The sequence below is a fragment of the Oreochromis aureus genome, linkage group 2 (genome assembly GCF_013358895.1).
Source record: "Oreochromis aureus strain Israel breed Guangdong linkage group 2, ZZ_aureus, whole genome shotgun sequence".
Classification (NCBI taxonomy): Eukaryota; Metazoa; Chordata; class Actinopteri; order Cichliformes; family Cichlidae; genus Oreochromis; species Oreochromis aureus.
This window is the reverse complement of record NC_052943.1, coordinates 8,174,149-8,189,538: the sequence shown is the minus strand read 5'-3', so window position 1 is coordinate 8,189,538 and position 15,390 is coordinate 8,174,149. Positions and strand designations below refer to the sequence as shown.

At 41.3% G+C, this 15,390-nt stretch overlaps 1 protein-coding gene across 1 annotated transcript; it reads right to left on the bottom strand.

Annotated features, from left to right (window-relative positions):
- Positions 1–8,310: 8,310 nt before the first annotated feature.
- Positions 8,311–11,639, bottom strand: dusp1 (dual specificity phosphatase 1). Its single transcript, XM_031745193.2, has 4 exons — positions 10,937–11,639; positions 10,550–10,695; positions 10,212–10,431; positions 8,311–9,552 (listed from the first exon to the last, which is right to left on the bottom strand). The coding sequence occupies exons 1-4, from the start codon at positions 11,343–11,345 to the stop codon at positions 9,197–9,199; spliced, it is 1,131 nt and encodes a 376-aa protein (XP_031601053.1). The 5' UTR covers positions 11,346–11,639; the 3' UTR covers positions 8,311–9,196.
- Between the last annotated feature and the right edge of the window lie 3,751 nt (positions 11,640–15,390).

Sequence of the window (15,390 nt, the reverse complement as noted above, 5' to 3'; positions counted from 1 at the left end):
TAAAAGGCTTTAAGTGCTGAAGTAAAAAGTGCTATATAAGAACAAGACCATTTACAATTTCCTTTATTCATCAATAAATCAGTGAGCAGATAGTCAATACATTATTTTTTCCATCAAACTTTGTTTATATATCATACGAACAAGCTGCTGAGCTCCAGTAATGTCACTGCTGAGTGACATTACTGGAGCTGACCTACTTCTTCTCCAAAGAGTCCTTACATAGTTTGAAGTTGTGCTTTGGGCTGGTGTCCTGCTATGGAAATGAACTGGGTCCTATCAAGCGACAGACACATGGTATGACGCTGTGCCGCGAAATGGACTGACTGCCTTCTGTTGTGTATCATTCTGCATCCTGTTATTGTTTTGCCAGTGTGTTTTTCTTTTCTTTCTATTAGGGGAAGTTCACTGACATCTGGGTGAGGTCATCTGTGTGAAGTTGTGGGTCTAAATAAGTGGAGCTCTATTTGGCCCAAACTTCCTTGTTCCTATCTTAACTGTTTCCATTTTTTTGGCTGGTTTTATATAGCTTTTGTTTTTATAATATATAGTATTTTATTAGAGTTATTCTTTTATTAGAGTTAAAAATTATTTTAAATTATTTTTGTTAAACTCTTAGCAACACAGAAAATGATGGCTCTAAGTCAGGGTGGTAAAACACAAGGCCCGGGGGCCAGAATAGACCCAGCATAGACAGCTTTGGAAAACGTGAATGAGTGCACAAATTTTTTACCTTTAACTGTATTTCCATAGGTTTTACAGCTTTTCCTATTGAGAACGATCTTGTCATTCATACTACACCAAAGTACCAAATAGATAAACAACAGTTTACTTATTTGCTATAGCAGTATTTCTCTATCCTGTAGAAAAAGTGAAAAGTACTGTTAAAACTACTTTTTTTATAATAAAGAGGAATAAATGTCTAATTAAACAACTTTACACTGACAGAAACAGGAGAGTTGCTGGTTCGGCCCACTTAAGATTAAAGTGGGCTGTATGCGGCTCACAATGTAACATGACACCCCTGATGTTACTGACAAACTTCAAAAACTTAACTTTGCCTTTTGGCCTTTCAATTCAGTTCGCTTCAGTTCAATCCAATTCAGTGTTATTTATAGCGCCCCATCACAACTGCAGTAGCCTCAAGGCGCTTTGTATTGTAAGGTAACGATCCTACAATAATACAGAGAAAACCCCAACAATTAGACAATCCCCTAAGGTGTGAGAGTGGTAAAGAAAAACTCCTTTTTAACAGGAAGAAATCTCCAGCAGAACCAGGCTCGTGGAGGGGTGGGGCCATCTGCCGTATCTGGTTGGTAGTGAGGGCAGGAAGACGGGACAAAATCTATCATTAAGGTAGGGTTATCACTTGAGTTAGACTTCTAAGGGCTAATGAATCTGCCAGCTGTTCCACATCTCATGTGACAAATATCATTAGTCCAACTAAAGATTTGGATATATTTTTCCTATTAATCAGTTTTCCACCAGACTCTCTGATATTTTTTCTATTGTATTTAAACAAAGGTTTCTCCGTTCTATTATTATAAAGTATTATACATCACTCTGTTATATCTTTATATTTTGGTAGGTTTTTGTATTGGATTGCCTATAGTAATACTTATAACAAACATATAACTTGCTAAACTTGCCATTAGGACACAGGAGTGATGCCTACTAAAAGTGTATACATGTGTAAATGATACCAATTATAAATAATCCATGTTTTCAAAATTCCTAATCAATTTGGTGGGTTTTTTCTTTAAAAAATGCTACTATTCCAAACATCGGAATAGTAGTATATTGGGCTTCTATTTAATCTTCTGTGTTATTATCTTTTCCTATTTTAACCTTTAAGATATCAATGTTTTATTTCTAGTTGATCATTAACTCTACCCAATACAGATTGCTGAAGTGGTCACATTGCCCTTCATCAGCAGTCTTACAGCACCGTTACTCATTAACTGCTCAAAAGTCTACAGTTTGAATGGAAATGTCTTGAATTAGACCTATAGAAGTTCAGTCTGTCTCTTGCTTTATCCAGCTTACTTCAGCACTTTCTGTCTATGGGACTCAGGGGTATTTTCCGAATTTTAACTTCAATTTGAATAATGAAAGTAAAAATTTAAAAAATTGCATAATGACAATGATGTCATGTTAGTGTGAATCCCCAGGTTAGACTCATGAATGCCATATCTGTGTTAGACAGTGGGTTATTGATTTTCTACACCCACACTGATCATTTCAAAACCTCTGTGGTCCCTTGGGAACCTCAGCCTTTCTGATCATGTGGGATGATTAAGTCAAAATGAAAATATGACTTTTATGCTGAATGCAAAAACTCGTACGCTCCTACTTTCTGTTTAGTCCAATTACAGATTGCGTGTCTTAGTGGTGAAACACGCAGTGTTTTCCTCAAGATGGCGCTCACACCTAATGAGCACACACTCAGTGAGAATCAAATCACCTTTTGAGTGTCCTTTCATTTCATTTGTGTGACAAGCCCCTCTGAGTCTTCTCTGCACTTGTGTTTTAACATACTTTTTGTCCACTTCCTTTAGTCAGCTATCACAGACTAATTCCTAAATACTCAAATTCACGAACGTTGTTGAACGACAATCCCACCGATGACAAAAGACAGCTTTTAACAGGTCATCAGTGAATAAGAGGACATGTTAATGCAACGCAAAGATCATGTGTCCATCTGCAACCACTTTCAAACATGCTCATGTGATGTGGGAACACGTAATTGAAAAAATAAGCTTAACAATGAGTGGAAAACATAACTGTAACTGCAAATAATATATAGAAAGAAAGCTGATATTTGGATTTAGAGGAATTGCTGTACAGCTCCTACTCAAAACCGTCACACAGGTTGCCTTTAAAGTTGGGATGCTTCTTGTTGTGTCTGAACTTTTAGGTTGCTCATTAAAAACAAAGACTAAGATCAACTTTTAGGACAAAGCTGAACACATTTTGACCCGCAGTTTACAGCACTCTGTGTGACCTCACATGCAATATTGTCACTTGACTTGGAACTGAAAATCAATTTCTTAGTCCTCCAGCAAACTGCACCATCAGTTAAGTTTTCATAGTTCAGTCATGTGGGAGCTTCTACTACTTTTGTATGCATGAGAGGGCCAGGGTTTAGATTCAGTGGGTACCATATTCTACCCTAAGACTTGTTTTCATCAGATTTCTCGTTGTTCGTCAGAGCAAATGTGTAAAGACTCAGCCGAACCGGCCTCAAAATTCTCTTAAGTCTCACCCGAATTATAGGCATACTTTTAACAGGCAAACGCATCTGCGTGCACCTCTGAGATCCATATCTACACCTACATGTTCTTTGAGTGTGACATCATCCACCCAGAGTGCAGTCAGCGTAGAAGACAGGATGCCGAGCATTCCTTGAATAACCAACACAGGATCTCATTTCTGCTTGTGAACACAGACCTGACGACGCTTCAGTGAGTGGAAAAATACAGCCTCTGTTCAGTGCCTGTGGGGTGAATGAGGGTGGAATGATGGGTGCCTTCCTCCTGCTTGCATCTGATGGGTTTTAGTGTTAATGAGTGCTTAAAAGTTGGCAGATGTGCAGATTTGGTTTTCTTTATGTATTTTTCTGGACAGGAGGGACTTTAAAACGAAGCAAGGTTTTGACCCTCGTTTATTTCATATAATTGTTTTATTATAATAAAAAATCCTGCACACATCTTTTACTTTCCTTATCTGACATTCTAGGAGGGGCCGTTAAAGGAAGGGGAGTCTTGCTGGGTTCAATGCAGCCATACATAATGTCCTTAAATTCTTTGAGTTAGTGTTTGGTTATCATGCCAGGAATCTGACCTTATCTCCTCTCCTGTCACGCAACAGCAGCTTGTCTGGCCTCTATGATGTGGAATGTCATGGATGCTGGAAGTTTAAAAAAGCATAGCAGCTTTTACAACATAAATCACCCTCTTGCTGGGTCTTTCTGTCCATTAATTGGCTTTTGAAGCAGTTTCTTTTTTTTCAGTTTGGCACATTGGCCTCTTTTATGCGGCCTTTCCTCGACAGTGTCTCGGTAAAAGATTTGACCCAGCAGATGGGGCCTGTGGGCGCTGACGTAAAGATTAGAGCAAGGCATTACAATGCCTCAGACACAGGATGTTTCAGAGGCCGCCCGTCATAGACACAATCCTCTTACTGATTTACTGCAGGTGCATGCTATGCAGTGACATCAATGTGTGGAGTAAATCTTCTCACCCGGGATTTTGTGAGTGTGCCGGCTGTTACAAAGACACGCTCGCAAAATCCAGTTTAAAGGTGTGATGAAGAGTGAGATGTGTAATTACTCTGTAATTACTCACATTACAGACTCCTGACACACTAAAAGTCACTTCTAAAGATGTGGGTAAGGTTTTGGTTTCCAGTATGTTGACTCTGTGGCATGTCTGTGTCCCCAAACATGAAAAATGGTGATTAGATGAATAATATTATTGTTGTCAAAGATGTTTGAAAAGACAGGTATTTGATTGGGCTTAATACATGTATTTACTTCCTTTTAACTCAAGTTACAATGTTCTTTAAAAAGCACTAAAATACAGCAGGGTAGCTGGTGGACTCCAAAGAGAAGTGTTCTAATGGACATCTCAAAGTCCCCCTAATATTCCAGCATTTCTCTATTCCTCTTTTTGTTCTTGGGCTTCCTCTGTGGTCACCTTCTCTTTAACAAAGCACGTCACAGCAATATTCAATCAAATTCAGTTCAGTGTTATTTATGACACAACAAATCTCAAATCACAACGACAGTCACCTCAAGGCGCTTTATATTGCAAGGGAAAGACCGAACAATAATACAGAGAAAACACCAAGAATCAGACAACCCCATATGAGCAAACACTTGGTGAGAGTGGGAAGGAAAAACTTCCCTTTAACAGGAAGAAACCTCTCTGAAATCTGCTGTGACTGGTGGGGGTTGAGGGGAGGAAGACAGGACAAAAGACACACTGTGGAAGAGAACCACGGTTTAATAATAGCTAATGACTCAGTGCAGAGTGGTGTATAAACACAGAGAGTGAAAAGGTGAGTGAAGAAGAAACACTTTTTGGAAAGCCCCTAGCAGTTTAGGGCTATTGCAGGGTAACTAAGGCAGGGTTCAGGATCGCCTGACCCAGCCCTAACTATAATCTTTACTAGAAAGGGAAGTTGCAAGCTTGATCTTAGAAGCAGAGAGTTTCTTTTTCCTGAATCCAAACTAGTAGCTGGTTCCAAAGAAAAGGGTCCTGAGGGCCGAAGGCTCTGCCTCGCATTTTACTTTTAAATATCCTAAGAACCACAAAATAAGCCTTAAATAAGTCTGAGAACAATGTGCTCTATGTGGGAGATATGGTACTATGAGGTCTCTAAAATAAGATGGGGCCTGGTTTAATATATTCAGCACAAATTTGGTATATATTCAGATTTAATGGGTAGCAAATGAAGAGAAGCCAATATCAAGAACCTTAATTTTCTTTTATATGCCTTCACCACAAGATCTGTGATTGGGATGCCTGAGTTATTTTGTTACCTTATGGATTATTCTTGAAATTACAAGACAAATGTGTGTTTTGTGGTCAAGCAAAGCCTTAGGTAGAGCAAATGGTAAACCTTTTCATTCTCCAGTACCAGCCGTATGTATGTCACCAAAAGACTTTCATTTCTTCAGTTGGCTTTTATAGAAGCAACCCGGCAACCCAGCAAACCAGCAAATGATGCTGTGAGGGTAGAGGGTACTACTTTACTGAATTTAAAGGTCTATATGGTAAGACACTAGCCTATGGGTTACTCACTCGGATAGGCTTGCTGCAAAGACTTCACTGTCATTTATTAAAGGTATAAATATACACTCATATGCTCATAAATGGTGTCAAGTCCCACTGATGTGATCTGCTCTGAATGATGTAATAGAGAGGGCTGGGATTCTGTGTCTTCTTGAACATGACAGCTGTGTCTGACACATATATAACTACTTTTTTCTCTTTTTTTCTTGGGATTGTGATAATTAAAATGACTTTGAAGGCGAGTCAGAGCCCAGCTGCTAAATGGGAGAGTCAATTGGCAACTTGGTGGAAATGGCAAATGACGTTATGGCCGGTTCTGTCCGACTGATGCTGAGCTAAAACCAGAGGGTGTGAAAAGAAAATGAAGACAGTAGTCAAGATGGTGCTTTTTCTCTTATACGAACTGTGTCGTTTTGAAAGCTCCTTGAAATTGTCTCACTCTCGCATTTGAATCATCGCTCTCACCCACACTCAAAAGTCACACCGCTTTAATGTCCCTGACCTTGCAGTTGACTGGGGCCTTGCTTCCCCCACTCTCCAGAGATCCGCATCAGATCATACACAACGACTCACACACATGCTCCTGCCTGCCTCCCACATTACAACGGCAACTTTAAAGACGCAAAAGCAGGGGGTGGGGGGCTTGTTGGAGGAGATGTATGTGTGTGTGGTGTGGTGGTGATAGTGGAATGGGGGGAGGGGGCAGGGGGCTCACATATGTCCCCCCCCAAAAAACAAACAAAAAAAACACCGCTTGCCTGACGGCGGTGGTGAGGTAATGAATGAGCCTTTGATCGCAGCGCCATCACGTCACTGGTAATGGTTTCTGTCAGAGACTACATTTGCATTGCTGTTAGATAAGACATCAGTGCACACTCCCCCGAAACCTTAGCTTCATTGAATACAGACAGTTAGTTTGTATTAAAGGTTTGAGGGGGCTCATCATTATCGTCATCATCACCATCATCGCCTCCACAGGAAGTTTGTCTCCTTTTTCTCACACCCCAGCCGTGGGTCAAAGCCAATGTTTTGGCTAATTTGCAAACCAAACATATTCCTTTCTCTTTCATGGCTATCTTAGTCCCCACCTCCTCATTTGAGTTTGAGGCAGGGGATACAAGGGCTGTGCTTGACTGAGCCCTGAATGCTCTTTAGTTGTCACACTTTTCCCAAACGCCTTGCAGCTGCTCCTATTGTGGCCGCAGAGGGAGGTGCTCCTTAGCTGATTCTTTGAGCCTCCTGCTGTTGCCCTGGCCTCAGAGGGGTTCATAGACGGGGAGCGTGGCCTGAACAATGGCTGACGCCATGACATCATGCTTCTTATTTTGGTCGAATCCTTATGCAGATATAAGATAGAGGATTCCATCACATGGAACAAAACAGGGAAGGGTGGTAGAAAAATATTTTGAACACGGCAGTTGACCACTTCCCATCAGCTTTGTTTAGGTGGAATATAAATGTTCCTCTTCTCCTGTTCTGTTCAGTCTTCGTACTCATCCAAAATAAAGTTTCACACTATGAAAAACAAACTTATATACAGCTAAAAAAAAGTCACTTTATAATGACACTTTTTGTTTTAGGTTAGGTTTTTTTAAAGCACAGATATTTAACTCTTGATTTGTTGAAATTTTAATGGACTAAATGATTTGAGAGAAATAAATAAAAATGATAACACACAAACACACGTGTAGAGTTTGATTTTCTAGACTGGGAAACTGTGGCTCTTTCTTACATAAGTAAACATGTTTATAAATGAGTTATACACTCATCGGATACTTTATGAGGTACACACTGCTAGTAGTAGGTTGGACGTCCTTTTTTTCTTCAGAACTGCCTTAATTTTTCTTTTCTTGGCATAGATTTATCAAAGTGCAGGGAGCATTCCTCTGAGATTTTGCTCCATACAGGCATGATGGCATCACACAGTTTGTATCTATGATACAAATCTCTTGTTCCACCACCATCCCAAAGGTGCTTTATTGGACTCCATGAATGTGGAGGGCATTTGAGTGCAGTAAACTCTGTGTCATGATTTGAACTTGTTTACATGGCTGTAAGAAGCCATCAGATGTGTGGACGGCTCCCTGTATAGATAGTCATAACCATAAATAACAAAAATATAGGGATTTTAAATAATACAATGAAAAGGTTTTGTCAGAGGGCCAAAGATGAGTGCCATAATGGGATGGAGATGGTCAGTACTCAGGTAGGTTGGGAGCCCAAAGTGGGCCGAGAAAATCTCTGCAACACCCCAAAACCACCAAGGCAGGATGGATCCATGTCTTCATGTTGTTTACTACCAACTGAGTTGCTGCCGTGTGTTTAGCTGATGAGATAATTTGCATTAGGCAGTTCAGGTGTACCTAACATAGAGGCCGAGGAGTGTGTATTTTTCTGTTGAATTGATATTCCCTGCGTTAGTGACCTGGAGATCTTTGATTATAGTTATGATTCACATTATGGAAGAGATGAGTGTTATATGATTGGGGGAAAAAAAGAAAATGCTACACTGCAGCCATGTTTAAAAAAAAGTCAAATGAGATTTATTCATTTGTATAAAAACAACATTAAAAGAAACATTTCCAAAAATAGATAGAAATATATTACTTTAGTTAATAAATACGTCATAATGCAGTCAAAGAGGACTACGTGGCCCTATTTTAGTAGTCTTACGGGGCTCCGTCCGTCTTCGTGCTGCAGCACACAGTACACATACATGAGGTATTTCACGGTCAGCTTCCCCAATATGTCAGGATCGTCATGGCTTCATGATGTCTCGTAAGGCAAGTATTTGCATTTGAAATGGCCCCCTGTTCAACTCTAAACCTAACTATGAAGATTTCTGGCACATCTACTCTGAGAAAGAAGGGGATACATTCATTGTTCAAAGGAAGGTGAGACTTCCATGCCATGTTGAGGAGTAGATTAATATTGCTTTCTTTGACCAGTATAGAAAGCAAATAAACATATTAGAGGGTAAGTGAACATTCCTGAGACAACTGTTACAGCCCTCTTAATGATTATCCGAAGCAGTTGCCTTCATGGAGGAGGAAAAAAAAAAAGATTTCCCATATAAGACTAATCACAACTTTCCTGTCAGTTGTTTCCCCAAGTAATTCAGGTTAAAAAGTGTGGTTAATTTTCACATTTCTCAGATTAAACATCAATACTCAAATGGTGGTTCTCAAACGTCCCTTTGAAATGATGAAAAGCCAGGCTACAGAGATTTGACCAGCAGATCACATAGCCAAATGATCTGACCCCGAAAACAATAAGTGCCCATTCTGCAAGGCGATACCAGCATCACCATAAATGGATAATAATCAGAAGCGCAGTTTTGTGAAGTCACGCTCGAGTTGTCGTTCAAGTCCAAACAAAGTCTCTGCTGCCAAACCCCTTCTTTAGCAGCTGGGAGAAGTGGTGATGGGACTGTGGAGGAATGAGAGCTGACCGGCAGAGGTGTGCACGGGGATGGAGACGGGGAAGTTGAATACTGTGCTGCTGCCGCCGATAGCTGGACTGCCAGCCTCTGACGAGCACGTCGACGAGGCCAGGACCTGGGACTCGAACTGCAGGAGCTGACCCATGAAGCTGAAGTTTGGGGAGATGATGCTGCGGCGCTGCTTGACAAACTCAAAGGCCTCGTCCAGCTTCACGCGGTTGGTCCGCATGAGGTAGGCGAGGCAAATGGTGGCAGAGCGGGAGATGCCGGCTTGACAGTGAACAAACACGCGGCCTCCTTTGTTTCTCACAGAGTCTGAAGATGAGAAAGAGAAAGGGAAAGAAAAGTTAGTGGCGTGTAAACACCTGCGAGGTTATATCGGTACTAAACTCCTGGCTGTCACAGGAAACCACAAGCACCAAAGTCTTTGCAACACTTTGATATTCTTTTAAAATTTGCCAGTGCTCATCACGACACAGGAACACAATAAATGGCGGAGCAGGGTGCGAGCCAGTGGGGGCTGCTACCAAAGGAGGCAGACTGAATGCACAAAAGAGGGGGGATAAACCCCTGCTGGCTGTATTGATCTGGGAGGAAAACTGACATTGAGTGAGGAGAAACTGCCTTTTGTTTGGCCAGAACAAAGAGCAGTGTGGAGGGAGCTATTCAAGCGCAGCCAGTCTACCCACCACAAACTAGTTTGGAGCTGCTGCTTCGCAATTGATCAAAAAAAAAAAAAAAAGGAGGGGGGGCATCCTATTTTCTGCGCCTGGGAGGTGGCAATGATGTAACCGCATTGTGCCTGAGCAGGGAGCCTGTGCCGAGCCAGCTGGTCGATTTTGGAGGGAACTTTTTTTTTTTAAATCTGGGGGAGGGGGTTTGGTGTTTGTGTTTCTCCTCATCAACAGCTATGCTAGGTGCTTTGATTTAGCACCAAGGGTGTGCGAAGAAAGTAAATGTGATGGTGTACTCACCGATAAACTCGATCGCCTCATTGAAAAAGGAGCTGATATCAGCTTTGTGGTTGTCCTCGACAGGGATGCTCTTGTAGAGGAAGGAGCCCTCAAAGTGGTTGGGGCAGTTGGCAGACACATTGATTAGAGCGGTGATGCCAAGCATGTCCAGCATGTCTTTTCTAGAGGCATGGTAAGCACTACCAAGGTAAAGGAAAGGCAAGATCTCCACTGGACCGCCCTAGACAACCAAAACAAAAACAAAAATCAGTCATAAATATGAAAGTTCAACAGACACAAAGTGACAGAAAGTGAGATTGTTTTTGCTTTTTTATCTTTGACTACAATAAAATACAAACCTGGTCATATAGCGGTGTATTGCAAGGGCTACTGTTGGTGCCAGCACTGTCAGGATGGTTGGAGCTTAGAGGCAAACTAAGTCCCTGTGGAGGGGAGGGTTTGGTACACATTTCTGGATACTCTGTAGAAAATGTTTCAAATCCCCCTAAAAAGGATAGAACAGAAAAAAAAGAACAAACACCAAGGTTAGATCACACATCTCAACAAAGACATTTTTAAATACAGCTCTCCAAAAAGGTGACAACTGCTCATGGTGCTATTTTGGAACATTGTTTACTCCAAGCACCAGCTGTTATGGTGACAGGTGTAATCGTCATTTGTTGACCTCGTTGTCAGGAAACAGTAAATCAACTCTTTAAACTACTTAAAACTCGGCGTTTTCTTACCTTTCAGAATAAAAACACTGGCACCGCAGGCGTGACGACACAGGGCTGTAGCAGCAAGCATCATTGTGCCGTCCTTCTTCACTTGGCTTAAGTCCAAACTGCGATCGTCGAGCAGTACTACGGACTGGTACTCCCCGGACAGGAGCCGGTTCCTGATATCCTCGTTGGGGACGATGTGTTCAAGTCCCAGACCGCCCCTGGCCCTCCTGCGCACTATGGTGCTGAAGCGCACGTTGGTGGAGCCCGAAATGTGAGAGGAGTTGAAGGATAGAAAAGAGCGACAGTCCAGCACTAGGCAGCCCAGGACTTCACCCTCCAACAAACCACGGAGGGACGCGCAGTCGATAGTGGGAACCTCCATTATGACCATAGTAGTACGGCGGGGGAGAAATGTTAAATCCAAAAACATAAAGTTACGACGGAAGACAAAACTTAAGTTTGAGCCGACTTCACAAACGCTGTTCGTCCAAGTGTTAGTCGAAGCGCGGAGTCCTTTGTTTCCGGTTAGCTTCTTTAAAAAAAAAATTGAAAATATCAAAAACACGAAAAAAGTTTTAAGACGATCTTAAAACTGGTCCTTTCTTCTTCTTTAGAGTAGCCTATTCGGCAGCCCCAGGTTTTTATTTGTCTTCTTAAGTTAAAAAAAATTAAATGTTATAGTGAGTGCGTCTGCTCGTGAGCGCCTTTCAGCCCGCTTTTATAAACCCATGGTTGTGAATGAGATTCAATGACGTCAAGGGGACCGCCCTCTTGGATGTCTGCCAAGTCTGCGAACGTCATCGCCGACCGTACCGAGTGCATGAGGGCAAAAGAAGGCTCGCGCACACGCAGGACATTTCTGTACATGCGTCCTGCACGTACGCGGGCACGCGATGTTGACCAACTTGAATCATTAGCGGCTAATGTGTTTTCTTTCTTCAGTGTGTCAACGTTAAACTGTTATAATGCTATTCTACTTTAATACATTAGGCTGCTAATTCACCAAATTAAAAGTACAATTAACACCAATTTACAGCCTTCTAAGTGTTTACACATCTATTTGTCCTATGCAGTAATTTATAATAGCTGCTTTATGATTGTTTATTTCAGTGCATGCTGCCAGTGTCTTTAAGGTTTTTAATTGTTTAATTCTGGTTCATGTAAAGTCTTAATTTGCAGGTCTGCATGTCAGGAAAACGAGGAATTTGCCAAACCTTTCCATGATGTTAGTGTTTAATTAGATTTTAAATTTGCCTCTTCATCTGAGAGTTGACAAATAACAAGATAATAAATAGATATCTGCCACGGGCGCCATAAAAGTTTACACATTGTTTTTATTAGTCAGCGGTACATAGTGTTCAATGCCCCGAGAGCAACGGCTAACCATAAAAGTTAATCACTATATAGAAATCTGAAGTCCAGTAAATTTCCACATGCTGAGAAACAAAACGGTGGATTGCCAGGAAGGCAACAGCAGATGGAGATCTCTTGACCAGCTACTTTTGTTTCATCCGTGATCTAAGTGGAAAGGATGGGTGACATGATGAACTGTGTAAGTCAAAATGAGAGTATGTTTAAAAAAAAAAAAAAAAAACAAACAAAAAAGCTCTGGGAAACCCTTTTCATTTGTTGTTGTGGTTTGCTGACTCAGAACGGACAACACTTCTCTGTCATAATAAGGAAGCTGGAAGATCACTGTTGTTGGAGACCGTGTGTCTGTTGACTAGCCCTACTGTCTTGAAACTGAACAGCAGACAAACGTCACAGTTGTTTGGTTGTGAAACAAACATTTACCAAGCAGAGGTGAACGTGTGATATTGCAACACTGGACTTTAGGATACTTATTTAAAAAATTAGGTCACCTAACATATTTACATTTTTTTTGTAATTGTCACACTGTTTTATCAAATAGGTCATGATGTCATTATGACTATAACCTGACTGAGTGCGGACTTTCAGGCTTGGTGAGTTCACACCTGTCCTGTTCCTGGGCCTCTCTTTGACTTCAAGCAAGGAAGGGTGAAAAAATGAATGTGTTATCTAAGAAAGGAAGAAGGAGGCAGAGGTAGCCTATAGGAGAGGAACGTAACCAGTCACAGTTGAGTGCAGAAAAACTCTCCAGCCAGTTTAACCTCACATGAGTGTGAGATGAGTCACATCTCACACGAGTGTGAGTCTGTGAGGAGCTTGCAACAAAGCAGGAATGTTACACACAACACAAGGATGTAGGGTCAAACGGTCTCCAGAAACAGTCTGTACCCAAACATTTTGTCCTTGCAGCAAATCCGCCTTCCTTCCACTTATGAAGCAACAGGAGTCCCATTTCTGGTTAAGGCAGAAACAGGACACCTGATTAAGAGATGAAGACAGACAGCCAGAACAAAACAAAAGCAACCCTGTGAATCAGTTTTGTACTTTGAAGTGAAGTAAAGTCCCCCGCTTATATCACAGATCCTGCTTATATCTGGTGTGATAGTGGCTTACAAAATATTCTCGGATATTAATTCAAGTTTTACTGGCAAAAGCCAAGTATCATATTTCACTGTCTGCAACAGTGAAGCTGGTATAGTTTTCTCCTTTTGAAGCTGTATGAGTGGCTGTATTATATGTCATCACTGCAAAACGAGACCCAAAGGACACAGTGGGAAATACTACAAAGTCAGGTGTTTTTTTTTTATGTATGTCAGGATGTGAATGTTTTTCGTTTCTTGCCTTTTGTGTTGCAGCCATGCTAGATCAGGAAATGAAGCGTGGGTGTGGTTGTCACTTGGGTACAAAGTAAAGATATTCAGTTAGGGGATGAATAAGAGCCCATGACTCAGGGGACCTTTGCAACAAGTAGCTGAGATTGATACAGAAACCAGGAGATGATGGGTTTAGGACTGGTGTGAATGTGCCTAATTTCTCTGCGGTCATGATGACCAGAAAGCTGGACTTTACTGTGAGCACGGCTGGATGTATGTGTGAGACTGAATATTAAAAGTGAGCACTGAAAGTAGTTGAAACCATTGCTTTGTTTTCATTCCCATAATGACAGCCTGTAACCAACCAGCGTTCCCATCCAGAAAGGGAAGTGAAACAGAGGATGACAAAGTGGCATTTCCTGTGGTTAGACCACTCTGTCACTTGCTGACATCTGTGCCTGATTACTGTCATTGTCACTACGGGCTGCACTGAGACATCACTGGGAAAACACAGGGCCTATCCTGTCTTCTAGTGTCTCAGCAACAGGCCACTTTTCTTTGAGCCAAAAATATTTCCTTTCTTGATATGAGAGTATATGTGTGTGTGTTAAGGAAAGAAAACGAAAATACCTACAGTGGAAAAAACTTTAACTGATAGATTTGATGGATTTTTGGTAGGAGAGCAGCAGATGCATTTCTCAACCATACCAACCTGACGTATAGGTCTCAGTTTCTGTTTTGTGGTGTTATTTTAGTCACCTAAAAATTTGTACATGATCGCAATGGATGTGAACCAAACTCATAAGCAGTGTTACTGTAAAAACTCACATATTCTCCATTCATTTGTCAAACTGGGAAAAGTTAAGCTGAGGGCTGTTTTGCTTGAAAAATCAATTTTTACCACACATCAGCTGATTTTCTTTCATGGTGACCTTTTTTTCACTTTTGCACGTGAAGTGTTGGTCAGTGTGTTGGTCAGATAATGTGCAGGCTTTTGTTTACTTGGAGTCAACGTGGGAGATTAGATGTTAGCACAGTAATACCTCTATTAGTTTTATTAGAATGGCAATATGATTTATATCACATAGAAGCCTCGGGCAAAGTAGTAGTTAACACATGCTGCTTGGCAAGCGTAAAGGTTGCTGATTTGATTCCAGCTACAGACATAAAACCCTCCCTGGGTTGCGTCAAGAAGAGCATCTGATGTAAAACTGCCAGATCAAATGTGCGTATTTACTCGCCATGGCGGCGGGGGGCAAAGTGTCTTACTTACTTTTAGAAGTAAGAACAACATGAATAACAGTGATGATAAAAACCCATGTTCTTTTATTAAATAACACCTTTCTTTAAAATAATGTATTGTTTGGACTCCTGTAAAAAGTTATTCAAAACTACCTTTACCAGGATTAATGTCATATGTACAATTGTATAATAATTGCCTATTCATAATTTATGGACTGGTACTTTTAAAGTCTGGCACTTTTCTACTCAAGTTTAGCGCTGCAAGCACTTCCTAGTCTCACTCACCAAATCACATACATTCATACAGCTCTTGTTTCAGCATTCACACACACACACACACACACACACACACACACACACACACACACACACACACACACACACACACACACACACACACACACACACACACACACAAATGCATTGGGGTCGTCTTGGTGTTGTGGATCTTGCCCAAGGATTCTTTCATAAGGATACTTTGTGAATCTAGAGATTCATCCACCAACCTTCTCATAGAGTCCTCCTTACCCACAGCCACTCAGGTGGCAG

Coding starts and splice junctions, on each gene's coding strand:
- dusp1 (XM_031745193.2), bottom strand. CDS start 11,345: ATGTTTTTGGATTTAACATTTCTCCCCCGCCGTACTACTATGGTCATA. Junction 10,696..10,936: donor CAGTGTTTTTATTCTGAAAG/GTAAGAAAACGC, acceptor TATCCTTTTTAG/GGGGATTTGAAACATTTTCT. Junction 10,432..10,549: donor ATACACCGCTATATGACCAG/GTTTGTATTTTA, acceptor TTGGTTGTCTAG/GGCGGTCCAGTGGAGATCTT.